The sequence below is a fragment of the Crocuta crocuta genome, unplaced genomic scaffold (assembly GCF_008692635.1).
Source record: "Crocuta crocuta isolate KB4526 unplaced genomic scaffold, BGI_CrCroc_1.0 scaffold139, whole genome shotgun sequence".
Classification (NCBI taxonomy): Eukaryota; Metazoa; Chordata; class Mammalia; order Carnivora; family Hyaenidae; genus Crocuta; species Crocuta crocuta.
Window position 1 is genome coordinate 9,972,128 of NW_027533258.1, and position 15,171 is coordinate 9,987,298.

Here is a 15,171-nt window from a genome sequence, read left to right on the forward strand (position 1 = left end):
GGGGTGTTGTCCCCAGGAGCACAGAGGGAACTTGCAGGTGCCGGTCAGAGTACCCACAGCTGTCAGGGCTGATGCAACACTTTGCAGGTGACAGCGCAGGATCCCTGGTGCAGTGAGGATTGGTGGGGGGGGAGGCAGGGAGGGCAGAGCCGAGCGTTCTCGTTGCTAAGGAGCCTGCAGAAAGGAACTGACACAGGTGTGACCTTCCCGCCCATACGGGTCAGCTGTTGCTACCTGCTCACCTGTAGTTGCTGAACAGGACTGGAGGGTGGAGGACCCAGAGAAGGCAGCCAGAGGCCCGGAAGAGGAGGAGGCAGGGGTGGAGGCAGAGACCCTCCGCCAGCTGTGCCAGGCTGGGGGGGGCGGGGTGTGAACCCTCCTGGGCATGTGGTCACTCGTGTGTTTTCGTCCCTTGCTAGCGGCCTGGCTCCCAGAGATTCAAGCGTGGAAGGCGCAGAAAGCTGCGGGACAGGAAACTCCGGCCGTAAGAGGATGGGAAACCAAGGACAGAGGTCGGAGCAGGTTTTATTTTTCTGGGGACCAGGGAGGAGAGACTTGTCACATCGCATAAACCCCTGTCCCCTCGTCCCTCCCGGACTGCAGTCCTGTTCCTGAAGAGCGAGAGGGAAGGGGAGGCAACTTTTGGGAGAAATGAGGGGGCCCCGGGGTCCCGTGTTGGGGCCACGAGCTCAGAGGGGCTGGTAGGCGGGTGGGCGTCTCCGGACGACGCAGAGCGCGGCGAGCACCAGGGCGAGGAGGCCGAGGGAGGCGACGCCGATGAGGAGGGGCAGCAGGAGGACGTGGTCGCTGGGACAGGGGAAACCTGGCGGGAGGGGAGGGCAAGTCGGCGTGGCGGTGGTGCTGGGGGAGGGGGGAGGCAGGGGACAGGGAGGAGCTCCCCGAGCAGCCTCTGAGCAGCCAGTAAAAGGGGACAAGGGGGCAAAGCCTTGCAGAGGGAGGCCAGCGGCTCTGTGGTCATAAAGGGGAGGGGAGGGGAGGGGAGGCGCGAGGCCCAGGGTGGGCGGTCAGCGCAGCGGGACCCTAGTGGGAGGCAGATAGTTCTTACTTGGCCCAAAGGCCCCCGAGGGTGGCAGCCGGGCAGCCTGGAGCTTCAGGTGCAGCAGGTCGAGGCGCAGCGCTGGGGACAGAGTGACGCTCGCGTTCCCGCAGCTGAGGCTCTGGCCCAGGGGGGCCCGCAGAGCTCGAAGGGATGCGTTCTCGACGGAGAAGGTCCACTCTGGAAGAGTGAGCCCGGGTCGGCGCTGGGTCCGCGTCCCCACCCCTCGGCCCAGGCTCCCCCNTGGTGAGGGCACAGTACCTGCTCGAATCCAAAGCTGAGCTGTCCGTAGGGGAAGGAGAGAAGCAGGTGGGGGTGGGCACCCTCACAGCCCCCCTGCGCCGTGGTTTTGTTGGGGTTCAGCACAGAGGTGCCCCAGGCCTGCAGGAGATCAGCGGTTTCGTAAGACCTAACGTGCGGCCCCAGGTCCCCTTCATGCCACCCGGCGCCCTTCTCCCCTTTTCTGTCTGAGCCGCGGCCTCACCGGCCTCCCCTTGTGTCCAGGGTCCTCGCACTTTACCTCTCCTCCGCCCTGGGTCGGGTACAGGATTCCGATCCGGATCTGGGCTTGGAGCCGGACGCAGGGCTGGGAGCCGTTAGCCCACATGTAGTCTCCTACGGCGCCCTTGGAGCCTGGGCTCGGACTTGGAGGGGGTGGAGGCGGTCCTGGCTGTGGGGTACTGGTGGGAGCTCTCGGGCTGGTGGCCGTGCTGTTGCTCATTGTCGGGTTGACAGTGGCGTTTCCGTGGCTGGGGGTGGTGGTGGCATGGTGGCCGGCCGTCGTGGCCTCGTGGCTGGTGGTGGCCGGCGTGGTGGCTCTGTGGGTGGTNACCGTGAAGGATGGCAGCAGAGTGGCTGATTTTTTGTGAGGACAGCCGTTCTGTGTCCCCTGGGCTTTGGGCAGAGGAACAGACTGGTTAGCGGCCCACAGCTCTCCCCCTAGGGCCCCTCCCCTCCGGGCCTGGGTCCTTACCCGCTAGAAGCCCCAGCAAGGCCCCCAAGAAAACCACCACCAGCCTCATGGTAGGGCGGCCGCACCCAGTCGGTCTGCGTAGGGGCGTCAGAACTAGCTGCTCGCCGAACCCTCTTCCCTCCACTGTCTCTTGGGAAAGGAGGAATTAAGCGGCTGACTTGCTGCAGCTGAGAGCGGCTGTCCCCAACCTGACTCAGGCACCTCAGCCCCAGCCACCAACCACTTAGTCACCGAACTGTTGTCACAAAGTTAGGGGTTTGGCCCTGGCACCACTGGCGTTTTGTTTGGGGGCCGCTGGTCTTGGGGACTCACTGGTCTGCTTTAGCAGAGCCCTGGGAGGGGAGGGGTCCCAAGGGAACCAGTGGGGAGACCTCCCTCCTCCCCCCCCCCCAGGAAGGGGGTCCCGTGGGTTCTGGAAGGTTCTCCCTCCCTCTTCCATCTGTCACTTCCTCTTGGGAGACACGTGAGGCACTTGTGATGGTGCCCATGCCCAGCCCCTTACCGAGGGGTCACGTTATGCAGTCATTGTGACCATTTCCCGGGTGTCCCACAGGAGCAGCACAGGGGAAGGAGACGCACCCAGTGACAGGTGGGGAGGGGAGGGGAGGCAAGAAAGTGAGGAGCCCAGCAGGCAGTTTCCAAGTAATTTTATTCAGAATTTTGTGTTTGTTTCCTGAATCAATAAATACTATACAAAACAATGTAAAAATGGCTACCATTTTCTCTCCCCTGCTCCCCCACCTGGGGACAACCCCTTGGGCCACGTAACTCAAGGGCGCTCCAGATTTGGTCCAGGTCAGTGAGGTTGACACTACCAGCCCCTTGCGTCCTCTTCGGAGAGGCCGGCCGGGCAGGGCAGAGCCTCTGGGGTTTGGAGGTTGACTGGGTTATGGAGATGGATTAGTGTTTTTGGGAGAAGAGACGGCGCCTGGGGCAGGAATCTGCCCCAAAGAAAAGGGTGTCTAAAATGTTCACGGTTCCTTCTTTTGCCTCAAAAAGTGACATTTATTCAAAGAAAAAAAAAAAAAGAAAAAAAAATGACAAGATGTCCATCCCTTGGCTCCCTTCCCTCCCCCCTCTGCTCCTCCTCAGCCCCCCAAGGACGGAGCCCTGGGTGGGGCCGGGCAGCCCCTCAGATGAGGTCGGCAACGTTGAGGGGCATCTCCTCAATGGACGTGTTGTAGAAGGTCTCGATGTCGCGCAGGGTTCTCTTGTCTTCTTCCGTCACCATGTTGATGGCCACACCCTTTCGGCCGAACCGGCCACCGCGACCGATTCTGTGGGAAACGGGGCGCGTCCCAATGAAGGAAAGGGGGGTAGGCGGGAGGCGCGGCTCGGGGAGCAGAGGGAGCGGGCGCTTACCTGTGGATGTAGTTCTCCCTGTTGGTGGGAAGGTCGTAGTTGATGACTAGGGACACCTGCTGCACGTCAATGCCTCGGGCCTGGGCCAAGGAGAGGGCGGCTTCAGCGCGGGAACGGGAAGGGGACGCCCCGTCCACAAGGGACTGGGGACAAGTGTGGGCAGCCGGAGGCAGGCAGAGGACACCAGCGTCCACGCCCGCCGCGGCCTCGGGCGTGCCACGTCCTGTCCCAAGCTGCTACTTTCCGGAGGAGGGCACGGGCAGGCCCCTCGGAGAGGGAATCACCTTGGACTTGCCCTTCCTCCTTCCCCGCCTGCTACTCACCAGCAGGTCGGTGGTGATGAGTACTCTGCTGGAGCCCGAGCGGAACTCCCTCATGATAACGTCTCGCTCCTTTTNCCTGCACCGGGCCCCACCTCTCGCTCCACGTTGATGTAGAACTGGCGGATGCCCTCCAGGGTCAGCTCCTCCTTCTTGACCAGAATTCGAATGGGGTCCCTCATGAACTTCTTGGTCACCTCAAGCACGTCGGAAGGCATCGTAGCGGACAGCAAGACCACCTAAGGGAGACAAGAAGGCTCGGGGCAGGGGACCTCCCACGAGGCCGCCCCCTTCCCCACTGCCCCCCAAATCCTAGGCCCGAGGCGAGACCCCGCGAGTTCCTGCCGTTCCCGTGGCGCCTGCTGTGGCTGTCCTACCTCCCCCCCCCCACCACACTGGCACAAGCCCCAACCCGCTTTCTCACCTGGGTGTTACTGTTGAGCTTCTGGAATATGTCATAGATCTGGTCCTTGAACCCGCGGCTTAACATTTCGTCAGCTTCGTCCAGCACGAACATCTTGATGTATTTGGGCGCTACGGGGAGAAACGCGCCGGAACGTTAAACGCTGTGAAATCAGACTCCGCTCTCCCAAGAGAGAACAGGGGGCAGGTCTGCTCTCAGAATACAAAGGCTGATCCTCTGCCCGACCCCCTCCCCATGCCGGGCCAGGCAACAGACCTGGGAAGTAGAACACTCCCCGGGCTAAGGCGGGAGCCAAGCCGGGCTCAGATGACACGCATGGGTTCATCACAGAGCAGCTATTCCACGGGCGGAAAGGGACGGCCGAGGACCGAGGTGGTCATCGGGGGAGAACGGGGAAGTCGGGGAGAAGGTGGACACTCACACAGGTATCTCCGGTTAAGCATGTCGAACACACGTCCCGGGGTCCCCACGATGATATGGGGTGCTTCCATCTGAAGCTTCTGCACCTCAGCACGTACGTTGGTCCCTCCGATGCAGGCGTGGCAGGAGGCACCCATGTAATCTCCTAACGCCATGACTACCTTCTGTATCTGAACCCAGAGGAAAAAACCCCGTATGTGCCAGGCCCCCAGTGGAAATCAGTTCTCTCCAAATCAGACCTGCGCTGCTAAACTCGCTTTCCAGACAAGAAACTGAGGCAGATACAAGACCACCCTGCCAAGAAGTGGCAGACTCGGGATCTGAACTTGTGAAACATACAAGGATTCACGCCAAAAGTGACCCATTCATTAGATCTCAAAGCGACCAGCTTAGCGAACGGGATGACCTCTGTTGTCCTGCCACCAAATCTGTGCTACAGAATGTGTTCCCTCTGTACGCTGATGCCCTAAGGAATCCCTTCTAGAGTTTCTTTACTTACTTTGCCTTAACCAGGAGTTAGTACACAATCATCCTGTTATTTCCCCAGAGTGTTCAAAACGAACTTCCTAAAAGACTTGTATTTCTGATTCTCCTCAAAGACCCCAAGAAAGTCTATCGTTAGGATTAATGTGCCCCAGGCATGAAACAGCTCTGGCCACCAACCCAGGCATCAAGCTAGGATGAACAAAGGACTGCGTCTGCTCTGCCCCAGGCTGATATAAGAGCACCACCATCGCCGAGGTGTCTCTTTGCCCATTGCCAGGGGGTTTGTCCATAAAACAGCCACCAAACTTGCTCAACGAGCTGGGCCCCACCTAGCAGCCTCTTCCTTGGACTCAGGAAATGGGTGGAGAAAAGGATGCTTATTGTTTGGTTAGGAGAAGACATATAATTAACCCCAACCAGCCTTCAGAGATCCAGAAGTCCTTGGCTCCTTTTCCTTAGAGCATCTCTGCCCCGTGGCTTCAGTTCTCCCGAAGCGGTGCTGCTTCTTAGGGAGCACACCTCTGAGATTTTTTGGTCATGCTTCGCATTGACCTTAACCCTGGCTGCCACCAGGGGAGGGAAGCTGCACACTCACCTGCTGAGCCAGCTCTCTAGTAGGTGCCAGGACCAAGGCCTGTGTAGCCTTTAGATCCAATTCAATCTGTTGCAGAATTGATATGGCAAAAGTGGCTGTTTTCCCAGTCCCGGATTGGGCTTGAGCGATCACGTCGTAACCTAAACAGATCAGGAGAAACCGGACATGAGTACGTACATTTTGGGATCACGAGGCGTTCGAGGCTCTGCTTAACAAGCACTTGGTAAGAGCGAAGTGCCTCAGACTTCATCCCACAACCACCTGGTGCCCAAACGGGAACATCTAGACAGGAACTCAGACTATTAACTCATTTAGGACACCCCAAGGCTGACCTCTGACCTAAAAAATACAAACAGTAGTCAAGAACCGGCTAAAATGCCACCTCACTGACCTCCAACCAGCAACCCGTGTGTCCAGGGCATGAACCAGGCACCGGCACAGACTGAAAGCCAAGCTGGGATAAACAAGGAATTGCTTTGCCCCAGACTGATATGAGGCTAGCACCACTGACCAGATGCCACTCTACCCAGATCAGGGACCGTCAAGAACTCGTTCTGGGGCGGAAGAATCTTACCCTTGATACAAGGAAGAATGGCTCGCTGCTGGATGGCAGAAGGCTTCTCGAAACCATAGGCATAGATGCCCCGGAGCAGAGACTCGGAGAGGTTCATGTCGTCAAAGCTGTCAACGATCTCATTCCAGTTACTCTGTGGGGCGCAAGGAGATTCACAAAGCAGGAAGGGGACGCTGGATCCCAGCACTGGAGCAAATAGGGCCTGAAACCTGCACCAAAGCGCCACAGCCCAGGCCTCTCCTCCCTCCGGGGGAGCCGGCTGGCCCTATGTGATTTGGAAAGTCACTCTAAGGGACCAGTCCACTTATAAAAGGAGTGGCCAGACAGTGTAGCACGAACCAAACTCCACAGGAAGGACGGGTTTCACTCACACACACCCTGGGGCCGGCCCTATTTGTAACAAATCACTGGAAGGGATTCAGGATGGGGGGTGGAAGGGACCGTCCACTTGGCAATTAGGCAAGCAGCACCCAGAAACCAGGAGACAACTGCCTTCCCCAGACACGAAGGACAATGGCCCAGGGGTCCAATCTCACCTCGATGACGCCTTCGGGCTCCATCCCATCGGGGCCATTGTCTCTGGATCTGTTGGTTTAAAGTAGAAGCAGGCCGACTGAGACGCCGGAAGTCCCGACGACCAGGCTCTTCCTACCAGAAACCAGCCTCACACGATGCCCTCAGCCCACGCTTCCCGACCCGACCCCACCGCTTCCCAGGAGACACAGTACTCGATTTACAACAGAGTCAGGCCTCTGCCCCCAACACCGAGGGGCCGATCCTCCCCGAAGGCCCGCAGGCTGGAAGGAACGCCGCCGAGCTTCCGGGGGCCCTGGGGTGGTCTCCGCGGCCGGGCCCACGTGTCCCGGGCCGGGCCGCTCCGAGTCCGAGCGCGTGCACCTCCCACCGCGGCCCCGGCGCGCCGGAAGTCCCGCCCCGCACCTCCCTGATGCTCNCCCCCCCCGCGCCCTCCCCCCCCCCCTCCAGCCCGTCTCCCCCCCTCGCGGTGCCCGGATGTGGGAGGCCGCGGGCGGTGGCGGCCTCGCGCACAATGAGCCCCAGCCGAGCTAGCGAAGGGGGAGATTGCACAACACTGAGAAGCGAAGCGGGCTNCCGCCATTGGATAGCCTGAGCGCTTGTCAAGGGGAAGACCCGCCCCGCGGCCCCATTGGCTGTAGGGCCCGCCTTTCTCGCCGGTGCGGAAGTGACATATGGGAGTCGGGCCTCGAGGTCTGGCAGCCATTTTGGGGCCCAGCGCCCCTACACGTGCGGAGGCGAGAGCGCCCTGGTCATGTGGCCCAGCGGGCCCTATCACTCGAGAGGGGCGAGGTTTCAGCCTCCAGGGACTTCCGGGCTCCCGAGACCGCTGCTTCCCTTCGCCTCAGTCCTGGGTCTGCCCTGGACCCACATTCTATTTCGTTCCCTCCTGCAGCAAAGGTAGATCGGATACCGCCCCGCCCCGCCCCGGGGGCACTGGGGGTGATGGGATCCGGCGGTAGGGTTCCTGGTGCCCCAGGGACGGGCAGGGATGGCTTCCCCGGCATCTAGCGATCTTGGCCGCCTCCCTTAAGTGTCCTGTTCCCCAGCTCCAGCACCTCTCAAAGCTCCCTCAGGGCCGTCACCGGGGAGCTCTTTAGGGATGATGCAGACAGGGTGCGGGCCAACGAGCCAGGGGGGGGAAGGCTGCGACCTCCACACCCGTGAAAGAGGAGTCCCTGTTAAGGGACTGCTGCATCAAAGCCTGAGGGCTAGCATATCCACTAGGCTGAGGCCTCTTAAGGAAGACCACCACTGTGTATCTCCAAAGGATCCTTTATTGACCAGAGCAGGGCCGTGGCGTTTATATATATGTATAAAAAAAAGTTTAAAGATCTGGCAGGCAGGAATCCCTTCTCCCGCCCACCACCCCCGGTACAGATTTTCCTGCCCCTGCCCCTGCCCACGGAAGGGGGGTGACTGCCCCACCCAGACCGCACCGCCAGGCTCCCCCACTGCAGAGGGAACAAGAGGCTTTTCCACGGCCACCCCCTGAACATCAGAAATCAACAGGTATTCTCTCAAAAGAAAAAAAAAAATACAGAACTCCATTAAAACATTTAAATATGAAAAACCAAAGGGAATCGGGTGGGAGAGGCAAGAGAGGGAAGGAATGGGAGTTTCTGGGGAAGGAGGGGTCCCCCATGTCCCCACGCCCGTCCGTGAATGGGCTTGAGGCCTGGGATACGAGGCTCACACAGTGAGTTTGCAGTGACACAGCTCCTTGTAGATCTGCCGACGAAGTTTGGGCATGTCCTGCTGGGTGAAGCTGAAGGGCTGGGCCAGGGCCAGGTGCTTGCAGTACTGGGTGTTAACAAAGCAGGCCGTGAGCATCCTCCCCAGCGGGGCCCGTGCTCCACCCTCACAGAAGCGACAGCCCTCCCTGGAACTTTCAGAGAACATCCACATTTCACAAAGAAAGGGAGCCGAGGGGGCTCAAAGTCGGACCCTCGAGTCATTGCTCTTGGTACCTGAAACACCCAGTGTTAAGAGAAAATACTCTGCATTGGCGGTCGGGAGGCAGCTCTTATCAGGGGCCAGAGACCAAGGACCAAGAGCAGCGTCCCGATGTGGGATGGGGAAGCCAGGAGAGGCCCAGCAAAACCCGCGTTTCCGCATCCTGACACGTAAGGTTACTCCCTGCTCTGCAAGGGGCTGTGAGCCAAATGGGGGGTGCGGGGGGCGCAGAACAGCCTCCCTCCTCCTGCCACCCAACCTTACCCCAAAGGCCACCTGCTTACCTGTAACACAAAGGCACCGCAGTCACTGTCATTATTCTGCCTGGCCACGTTCTAGGGAAGGAGAAGGTGGGCCCTTCAACCCGGAGGCTCCTAGGGGTGTGGCCTCAACTTTGGCCTCCGGCCTTCCCTCAATCACCACCCCGACCCTGCCCTCTAGAAACTCACCATTTTGAAGTAACCTTTCCAGCCCTGGTGGAAATCCAGCCGGTCTTTCTTCACGGCCTCTGCCTGTAGATACTTGGCAATATGCTGTGCGGATGGCGAAGAGGAAGAGGTGATGCCCTGGGTCTCCCGCGTGAGCCCAGGGTGCGGCGCTCACAGACACCAAGCCCCCCTTTCGGCCTAGAGTGCCCCGCCACCGGACTCCCCTCCCCCTCCCAACGCCTCCCGCCTCCCTCCTTCCCTGCCGGACCTTGGGGCAGCGGCGGTTCAGGGTGCGCTGCGAGTCAAAGTAGGTGATGGTGCGGCGCCTCACGTCCACAGAGATGAGGGACCAGTGCACCTCCAGGTGGATGGGGATCAGCAGTAGCTCCTTGTTGAAGATGTCCACCTGCGGGGGCCGTGCCGGGGGCCCGGTCAGATGGCACGAGAGCCCCGCCTACCGTCACGAGGGGGGTCACGAGAGGGGTGGAGGGGCAGGCAGAGAGCCACGGCGGGGGCGCCCCCCAGGCCCAGCCCCCCGCCGGGAGGCAGGTCAGAGGGGCAGCATTGGAGCACACCCCTGAGAGCCCAGGATGGCCCAGGGACTCTGCACACATTGACGGTCTGAGTGCTCAGCAGCTAAGGAGCCTGGCTCGGCAGTCTGGGCCCAGACCCTCCTCACTTTACTAGCTCGTGGCCATGGGCGGGCCCCTCTCTGTACGCCTCAGTTCTCCTGTAAGAGGCTGGAAATAAGAGCCCCAACCTCCTGTTTGTTTTGAGAACGAAGTCCCACTAAGGACAACATCGGGTACCCAGCACGGGGTCCGTCGGTTCACACGACAATCCTATGAGGAAGTTCTCTGCTTCAATCTGACAGGGAAGAAACCGCAGCTCAGGAGCTAAGGCAGCTCGCCGAAGGTCACAGAAGAGGCAGAAGTGGGATTCAGAGGTAAGTATGGAGAAGGCCAAGTCCTTTCTCTGTGCATCACCCCACCTCTCCCGGGAGGGCGTGCGCTCCTCAACCGGGGGACAGAATCTAAGAGACGCTGGAGCCCGCGGCCCCACCTCACTGTAAACATCTCCTGGCCTTTGAACTGCAGGGCAGGGAAACTAACGAGAGGAGAAAAGAACTATTTTTCCCCCTCACCAAGCCTGCTCCCTCCTAGTTGTTTTCCGCAGTGACGTCCGCTACAAACACAGCCATCACCCCGATTCCGAGCTTCTCTTCGTCCCCACGCCCGACCCGTCAGAAAGCACTACGGGTTCTACCTGCAAAACCCACCCCAGAGGGGGCTCCTGCTCCTCCCTCAGCGGCCTGGCCGAGTGTCTGTCTGGCCTGTGCTCGCCGCCTCGTCCGTCTGCTTCCACTCGCCCCACTTCCGATCTACGTCAAACGGGAGGCGCTTCCCAGCCGGCCTAAAACTCGTCAGTGGCTTCTCAACGCGCACGGGCAGGGCCGGCCTCCTCACCCCATCCTCCAGGCCGCATGCAGTCGACTCTCTGGCCCAACTTCTGATCCCCGTCCCTCGGCTCACTCTGCTCCAACCCGCCGCACCCCGCTGTGGGCCTTCTGTGTCCCAAACACTCCCGCCTCGCGTCCCGAGTACCTGCTACCCCCTTTGCCTAACCCACTCGTGCCCCAGAGCCGCACGTGGCTGGCCCACGCCATTCCGGGCTCAGCGAAGAGAGGCCTCTCCGGGCCACCCCAGCGAGAGGACGCATGGCCCATACTGCCGCGTCTCCCTCGTGACTCATTCACGGCACCCGGCACCGGCTGAAACTCAGCTTCCTTGTTCACACCGCACAGGGCAGCACATGTTCCTTCCCACCGAGTCTTCAGTCCCCACAACAGCACCGCACACACAGCAGACCCCTAATCTGTGGGGGCCTGAGTGAGCGGGCTTGGGGAAAGGGCCCCTGGGAAGCAGACTTCACTGCTGTACGGGCAAGGGTGTCCCCCGAGCAGCTGTGAACGGACAACTCACGTTTTTGGTCCACCTTTTCACCCCGTCGTAGCCCCTGGTGCGGAGCTTGTCGTAGAAGAAGCTGTTGAAGAAGTGCACCTGGGCCGACGACACAGCGGAGCCGGAGTTAGCCGAGCCCGGGCCCGCCCGCCGCGTCCCGATGGCTCCAGGGGCCAGTTTCAACAGCCTCCAGTCCAGTTCATTGAGGCAAAACCCCAGTTCTCTCCCTGCTGCCCATCCCCCACCTGTGGGGTCAGCCACAGGGACAACCACTGCCGACGGGGCTGACGGGACAGGTCTGGATTTACCCGAGTGCCTTCCACCGCCTCCCCTGAAACACACAGCCTCCTTGTGTAATGCGGGCCGCACCCACGGGGCTAACCCAGCTGCTCGGCACCGCAGCACCCCTCCTGGGGACCGGAGTGCCCGGGGCAGACCTACCTTCTCAGGAACCGTGTCCATGACCAGGTCTCCGTACATGTTCATCACCTGCAGAGAAGACAGGATACAACTTGCCATGAGGGGTGCAGCATGGTCACAGGGCTCCCCCAAGCAGAGGGCCCCAGACACCCTGCGCCCCAAATCCCCTTTGAGGCCCGTTCCTCCACCCCTCCTCACCTGGTCGTTGAGCCAGTTCTGTCCGTACAAGGTCCCCAGGTCATCCATCGTCAGCACGTGCCGCTTGTAGGCCACCCGGAAGCCCCTCACCATGGCGTTGCCCGGCATCCGCTGGTATGACTGGATCAGCTGCAGCACCAGGCCCTTCCTGAGTAGGCCAAGGGCAGAGTCACAAGGGACGAGGGGCCCAGGGCATACAGAGGACCCTCTGCTACCCAGAATAAGGATCTGTTTCACCTAGTCCTCGTCAGGGCTCACGTATCCGCCCGAGGGCCCGCTGCAGTGCCCGCTCCCCAGAACGAGGCACATGAACACGGAGCGTATTTCAGGGTCTCGGGTAAGCACCGCCCTCATCAGTGCACAGGGGAGGGGGGGGGGGGGGGGGGGCCGGAGGGGAGGACGGTTAGTTAAGCATCCAACCCTTGATTTTGGCTCAGGTCATGATCTCACAGTTCATGGGATCAAGCCCTNTCGCGCCTCACCTGCAGAGTCCTCCCCCTCGGTTCCAGCTCCCTCCTCCTCCCACCAGTCTACCCCTCGGGGAGAGAGAAAAGGCGGCGGCATTCGTCCCGGCCCCTCGTCGCGGCCCCATCCTGAGGACGCCTCTGTCCGGCCTCACCTGGACGGCGTGGAGAACTCCTGCTGGAAGATGTCCTCCAGCTTCTCCACCACCTCATCCGTGCTGAGGGGGATGAGGCTGCCGTACATCTGAAGGAATTCATCCAAGATGCCTGAGAGGAGGGAGAGAGGGGCGCGCTGAGGCCTCCGGCCCTCAGCTTAGGCGCCGGCCGAGAGCAGACGGGCAGGCCATCCCAGGCCGGCGGGGCTCCCTTACTCTGCACGCAGGTCACATGCTCCTCTCGCAGCGGGCTGTGCTGGCCGGCCTTTTCCCCAGGCCGCTCCGCCCCCTCTGCAGGGCCCAGGTCGGAGCCCTGGAAAAGCTCCTGGGCCACGTGGTCCCCGATGCTGCACACGTTGCTGATAAGGATGCTGGCGTCGGGGGGTGCCAGACCTCGCTCCCCTTCCGACCCGGGTGGTCCCCCAAAGCCATTGGGAAGAGTACAGGAGAGGAGGCCTAGAGCGCGGGGGAAACAGGATGCGGGGGAGACACTGGTTCAGAACAAGGAACAGTGAGAAGGTGAAACGATACACACGACTTATGAGACCACGAGGACGAAGCAAAACGGAATCTACCGACATAAACTCTAAGGAACGAATGGGAACCGTAAAGGCTGAGAGAAGCGCGCCTCCGAGGCTACGGAGGGCAGGGGAGAAGGGGTGCTACTCGCAGGACGGAAGCAAGAAGAGACTGAGATTCAGGGAGGGGGACACGTCAGATCTTTATCACCGCCGTCTACCGAGCCCCAAGTACAGCACACGGTAAAGGCTCAATAAAGGCTCCCGCGACTAATTAAAATGGAGCCCAAAACCGTCTGGGTCTCCAAAGGAAACATTCTGAGTGGGAACGTCACACACGACTGCACGGGTGAGGACTACTCAGAAAAATCCCATCCCAGCGCGGGGAGGACGGCGCCCTTTGCAGACGCACCCGCAGGGCCCCTTTATTCTGAAAGGCCAGACGACGGGGGGAGTTTACGTGGACGATGAGACTAACTTTCTGAAACCACATCTCCCGACCTCACCCGCACGTGGGACACCTGCTCGGCTCGGGGACCCTGTAACCCAGCCTTGACGATCTCCCCAGACTCAGTTCCCGCTCAGAGCGGGGCCTGAGACATTTCACAGCTATTCCGGACCCCCTGGCTCTGCTGTCCCGCCTTCCTGAGGCCCGGGTCTCACCGCAGCAAGACGCTCCCCATCCGCCAGGGTCTGAGCCCTCCCCCCACCCTTCCCGCACTCATTCCCACCTTACCGGAGTCAGGATCCAGGGGAGACTTTGGAGTCCACCTTAATCCGTCTTCCTCCACCGGGGGCCCAGAGGACATCGGTGGAGACCCTCTCACCCCATCCTCAGCCATGAGAGCACCTAGCAGACCGAGCCGGGGCGGCGGCGGCCCCCGAGGGGAGTCAAAACGACAACAGGGGGATGGCACCTGTGGCGTCGCACCCCCTTCCTGGGGTGAAAGATGGTTCTTGGGGTGTGCGAGGCTCCGCCGCCGGCCCCGGTGGCGCCCCCAAAACTTCCAGTGGAATGTCAGCGAGGTGCTTTTTGAGTAGAGCAGCATCCGGAAGGCTCTCATGGCTCTGCGGCGGCGCTGCGAGCAGGTTTTCCGATGGGTGGGGCGGGGAGGGCGAGGCCGCTGGGAGGCTCCCAGCTGACCCCATCTGGGGGGCAGCCTCCAAGCTGCCACTTCCTCTTCCTCATCTTCATCCTCCTCCTCCTCCTCTTCCTCCTCCTCTTCACTAGCTGAGGCATCGAAGGAGGGCCGAGGGACAGGGAGGCGCCTGGCTGCCACTGTGGTCCCCGACCCGGGGTCTGGCCCAAACCCTCCACCTGATTTGAGTCGGGGTTTGGGGGGTGGGGGCCAGCGAAGCCGCTCCCGCCTGGGACTGGAGTAAGCCGGGGCTATGCCAGGTCCAGGAGGCTCAGGCCCCCAAGACCCGGTCCCTTGTATAGTCTCTTTCATCTTCCAGCAGCCTGTAAAACAACGGTTAGAGCGTCAGAACGCAACCGTCCTGTATCCCAGTTCCTCCTCTGGAATTAAATACAAATGACCTAAGAAAAGAAGAAAATCTGCAAAACTCCTAATTTCTGATCTTTTCGACTCACACAGTCCACAAAGGGCCCTTTACGGTCCATGCCATCATCTCTCCCCCAACCAGAGCGGAGCAAGGGACAACAGCTAAGCAGTAGGCCTCGGGCACTTTACTTCTCAGACCCCCCAGGTTAAATCCAGTATTTTCAGTGTTCGATGCCACCCGGGGTATCCTAATCGAGAACCTAGTAAGGGAAATGGCTCAGCAGGAGAATCCTGACACGATACAGAGATGCGTGAGAACACAGCTTCCACAGGGAAACCGAGGTTTAGAGTGGGAAGAGAGTTCTCCACCACCTCGGAATGAATGGGGTGGGGAGGGGAGGGTGCGGGCATGCCCGGGTCGTCTCGGGAGGTCCCCGGAGAGAACGGGGATCCCAGGGCTACGGTTCAGGTAGTAACATCTGATGAAAACGGAAGAATGTCAAAGGAAACTGAAAGAGAACCCGATCGGTGCCCAGGCAGCCGGATCGAGCCGCTGGGGCCGAAGTGAGCCGCGAGGGAGCCCGGTTGGCCCAACCCCCCTCTCCTGCTCCGCTCCCGGGGGCCAGAATGCGTCCCGCACCGGTTTGGTCCCGGGCCGTTCGGCGCCCGAGGGCCTGAAGAAGCCCCTTCGAGGGCCTGCTGGGCCCCGGTTAGGTGGGACTGAGATCCAGGAATGGGAGAGGCCGCGGCAGGGCTGGGGGAAGGGCAGGGGGCGTCCTCACCGAGAGCGGGGAAGCCGGGCGGACGGGCCCGAGAGCGGG

General features: G+C 60.9%; 3 protein-coding genes, 1 long non-coding RNA gene, 3 other non-coding genes and 1 pseudogene across 7 annotated transcripts; 1 reads left to right on the top strand and 7 right to left on the bottom strand.

The window, feature by feature from the left end:
- Positions 1 to 505: 505 nt before the first annotated feature.
- Positions 506 to 2,515, bottom strand: CD68 (CD68 molecule). Its single transcript, XM_077746659.1, has 5 exons — positions 2,031 to 2,515; positions 1,578 to 1,951; positions 1,319 to 1,438; positions 1,067 to 1,262; positions 506 to 823 (listed from the first exon to the last, which is right to left on the bottom strand). The coding sequence occupies exons 1-5, from the start codon at positions 2,077 to 2,079 to the stop codon at positions 690 to 692; spliced, it is 873 nt and encodes a 290-aa protein (XP_077602785.1). The 5' UTR covers positions 2,080 to 2,515; the 3' UTR covers positions 506 to 689.
- A 147-nt stretch (positions 2,516 to 2,662) lies between these two features.
- EIF4A1 (eukaryotic translation initiation factor 4A1) lies at positions 2,663 to 6,855 on the bottom strand. Its single transcript, XM_077746658.1, is given in 9 exon segments — positions 2,663 to 3,307; positions 3,393 to 3,472; positions 3,716 to 3,789; positions 3,792 to 3,951; positions 4,137 to 4,246; positions 4,558 to 4,726; positions 5,638 to 5,777; positions 6,212 to 6,344; positions 6,748 to 6,855. Coding segments are annotated over 9 exon segments (1,035 nt in total). The 5' UTR covers positions 6,772 to 6,855; the 3' UTR covers positions 2,663 to 3,162.
- Positions 3,544 to 3,683, bottom strand: LOC144217349 (small nucleolar RNA SNORA67). The gene has a single exon (XR_013330881.1). It is a non-coding gene; the product is annotated as a small nucleolar RNA SNORA67 (small nucleolar RNA).
- On the bottom strand, positions 4,327 to 4,469 carry LOC144217360 (small nucleolar RNA SNORD10). The gene has a single exon (XR_013330890.1). It is a non-coding gene; the product is annotated as a small nucleolar RNA SNORD10 (small nucleolar RNA).
- On the bottom strand, positions 5,182 to 5,324 carry LOC144217357 (small nucleolar RNA SNORA48; annotated as a pseudogene).
- Positions 6,043 to 6,177, bottom strand: LOC144217356 (small nucleolar RNA SNORA48). Its single transcript, XR_013330887.1, has one exon. It is a non-coding gene; the product is annotated as a small nucleolar RNA SNORA48 (small nucleolar RNA).
- Positions 6,856 to 8,272: 1,417 nt separating the features above from the next.
- Positions 8,273 to 15,165, bottom strand: SENP3 (SUMO specific peptidase 3). The gene is made up of 11 exons (XM_077746656.1): positions 15,133 to 15,165; positions 13,582 to 14,307; positions 12,544 to 12,783; positions 12,328 to 12,439; positions 11,709 to 11,856; positions 11,532 to 11,579; positions 11,112 to 11,189; positions 9,398 to 9,535; positions 9,151 to 9,234; positions 8,986 to 9,036; positions 8,273 to 8,548 (listed from the first exon to the last, which is right to left on the bottom strand). The coding sequence occupies exons 2-11, from the start codon at positions 14,294 to 14,296 to the stop codon at positions 8,438 to 8,440; spliced, it is 1,725 nt and encodes a 574-aa protein (XP_077602782.1). The 5' UTR covers positions 14,297 to 14,307; positions 15,133 to 15,165; the 3' UTR covers positions 8,273 to 8,437.
- On the top strand, positions 11,853 to 13,129 carry LOC144217130 (uncharacterized). Its single transcript, XR_013330840.1, has 2 exons — positions 11,853 to 12,045; positions 12,218 to 13,129. It is a non-coding gene; the product is annotated as an uncharacterized LOC144217130 (long non-coding RNA).
- Positions 15,166 to 15,171: the final 6 nt, after the last annotated feature.

Bases quoted from the DNA above. Each gene is read 5' to 3' on its own strand.
- SENP3 (XM_077746656.1), bottom strand. From the start codon at position 14,296: ATGAAAGAGACTATACAAGGGACCGGGTCTTGGGGGCCTGAGCCTCCT. The intron at 12,784-13,581 runs GTAAGGTGGGAA...CCCGCGCTCTAG, and splicing joins TCCCCTGGATCCTGACTCCG to GCCTCCTCTCCTGTACTCTT. The intron at 11,580-11,708 runs GTGAGGAGGGGT...TCTTCTCTGCAG, and splicing joins AGAACTGGCTCAACGACCAG to GTGATGAACATGTACGGAGA.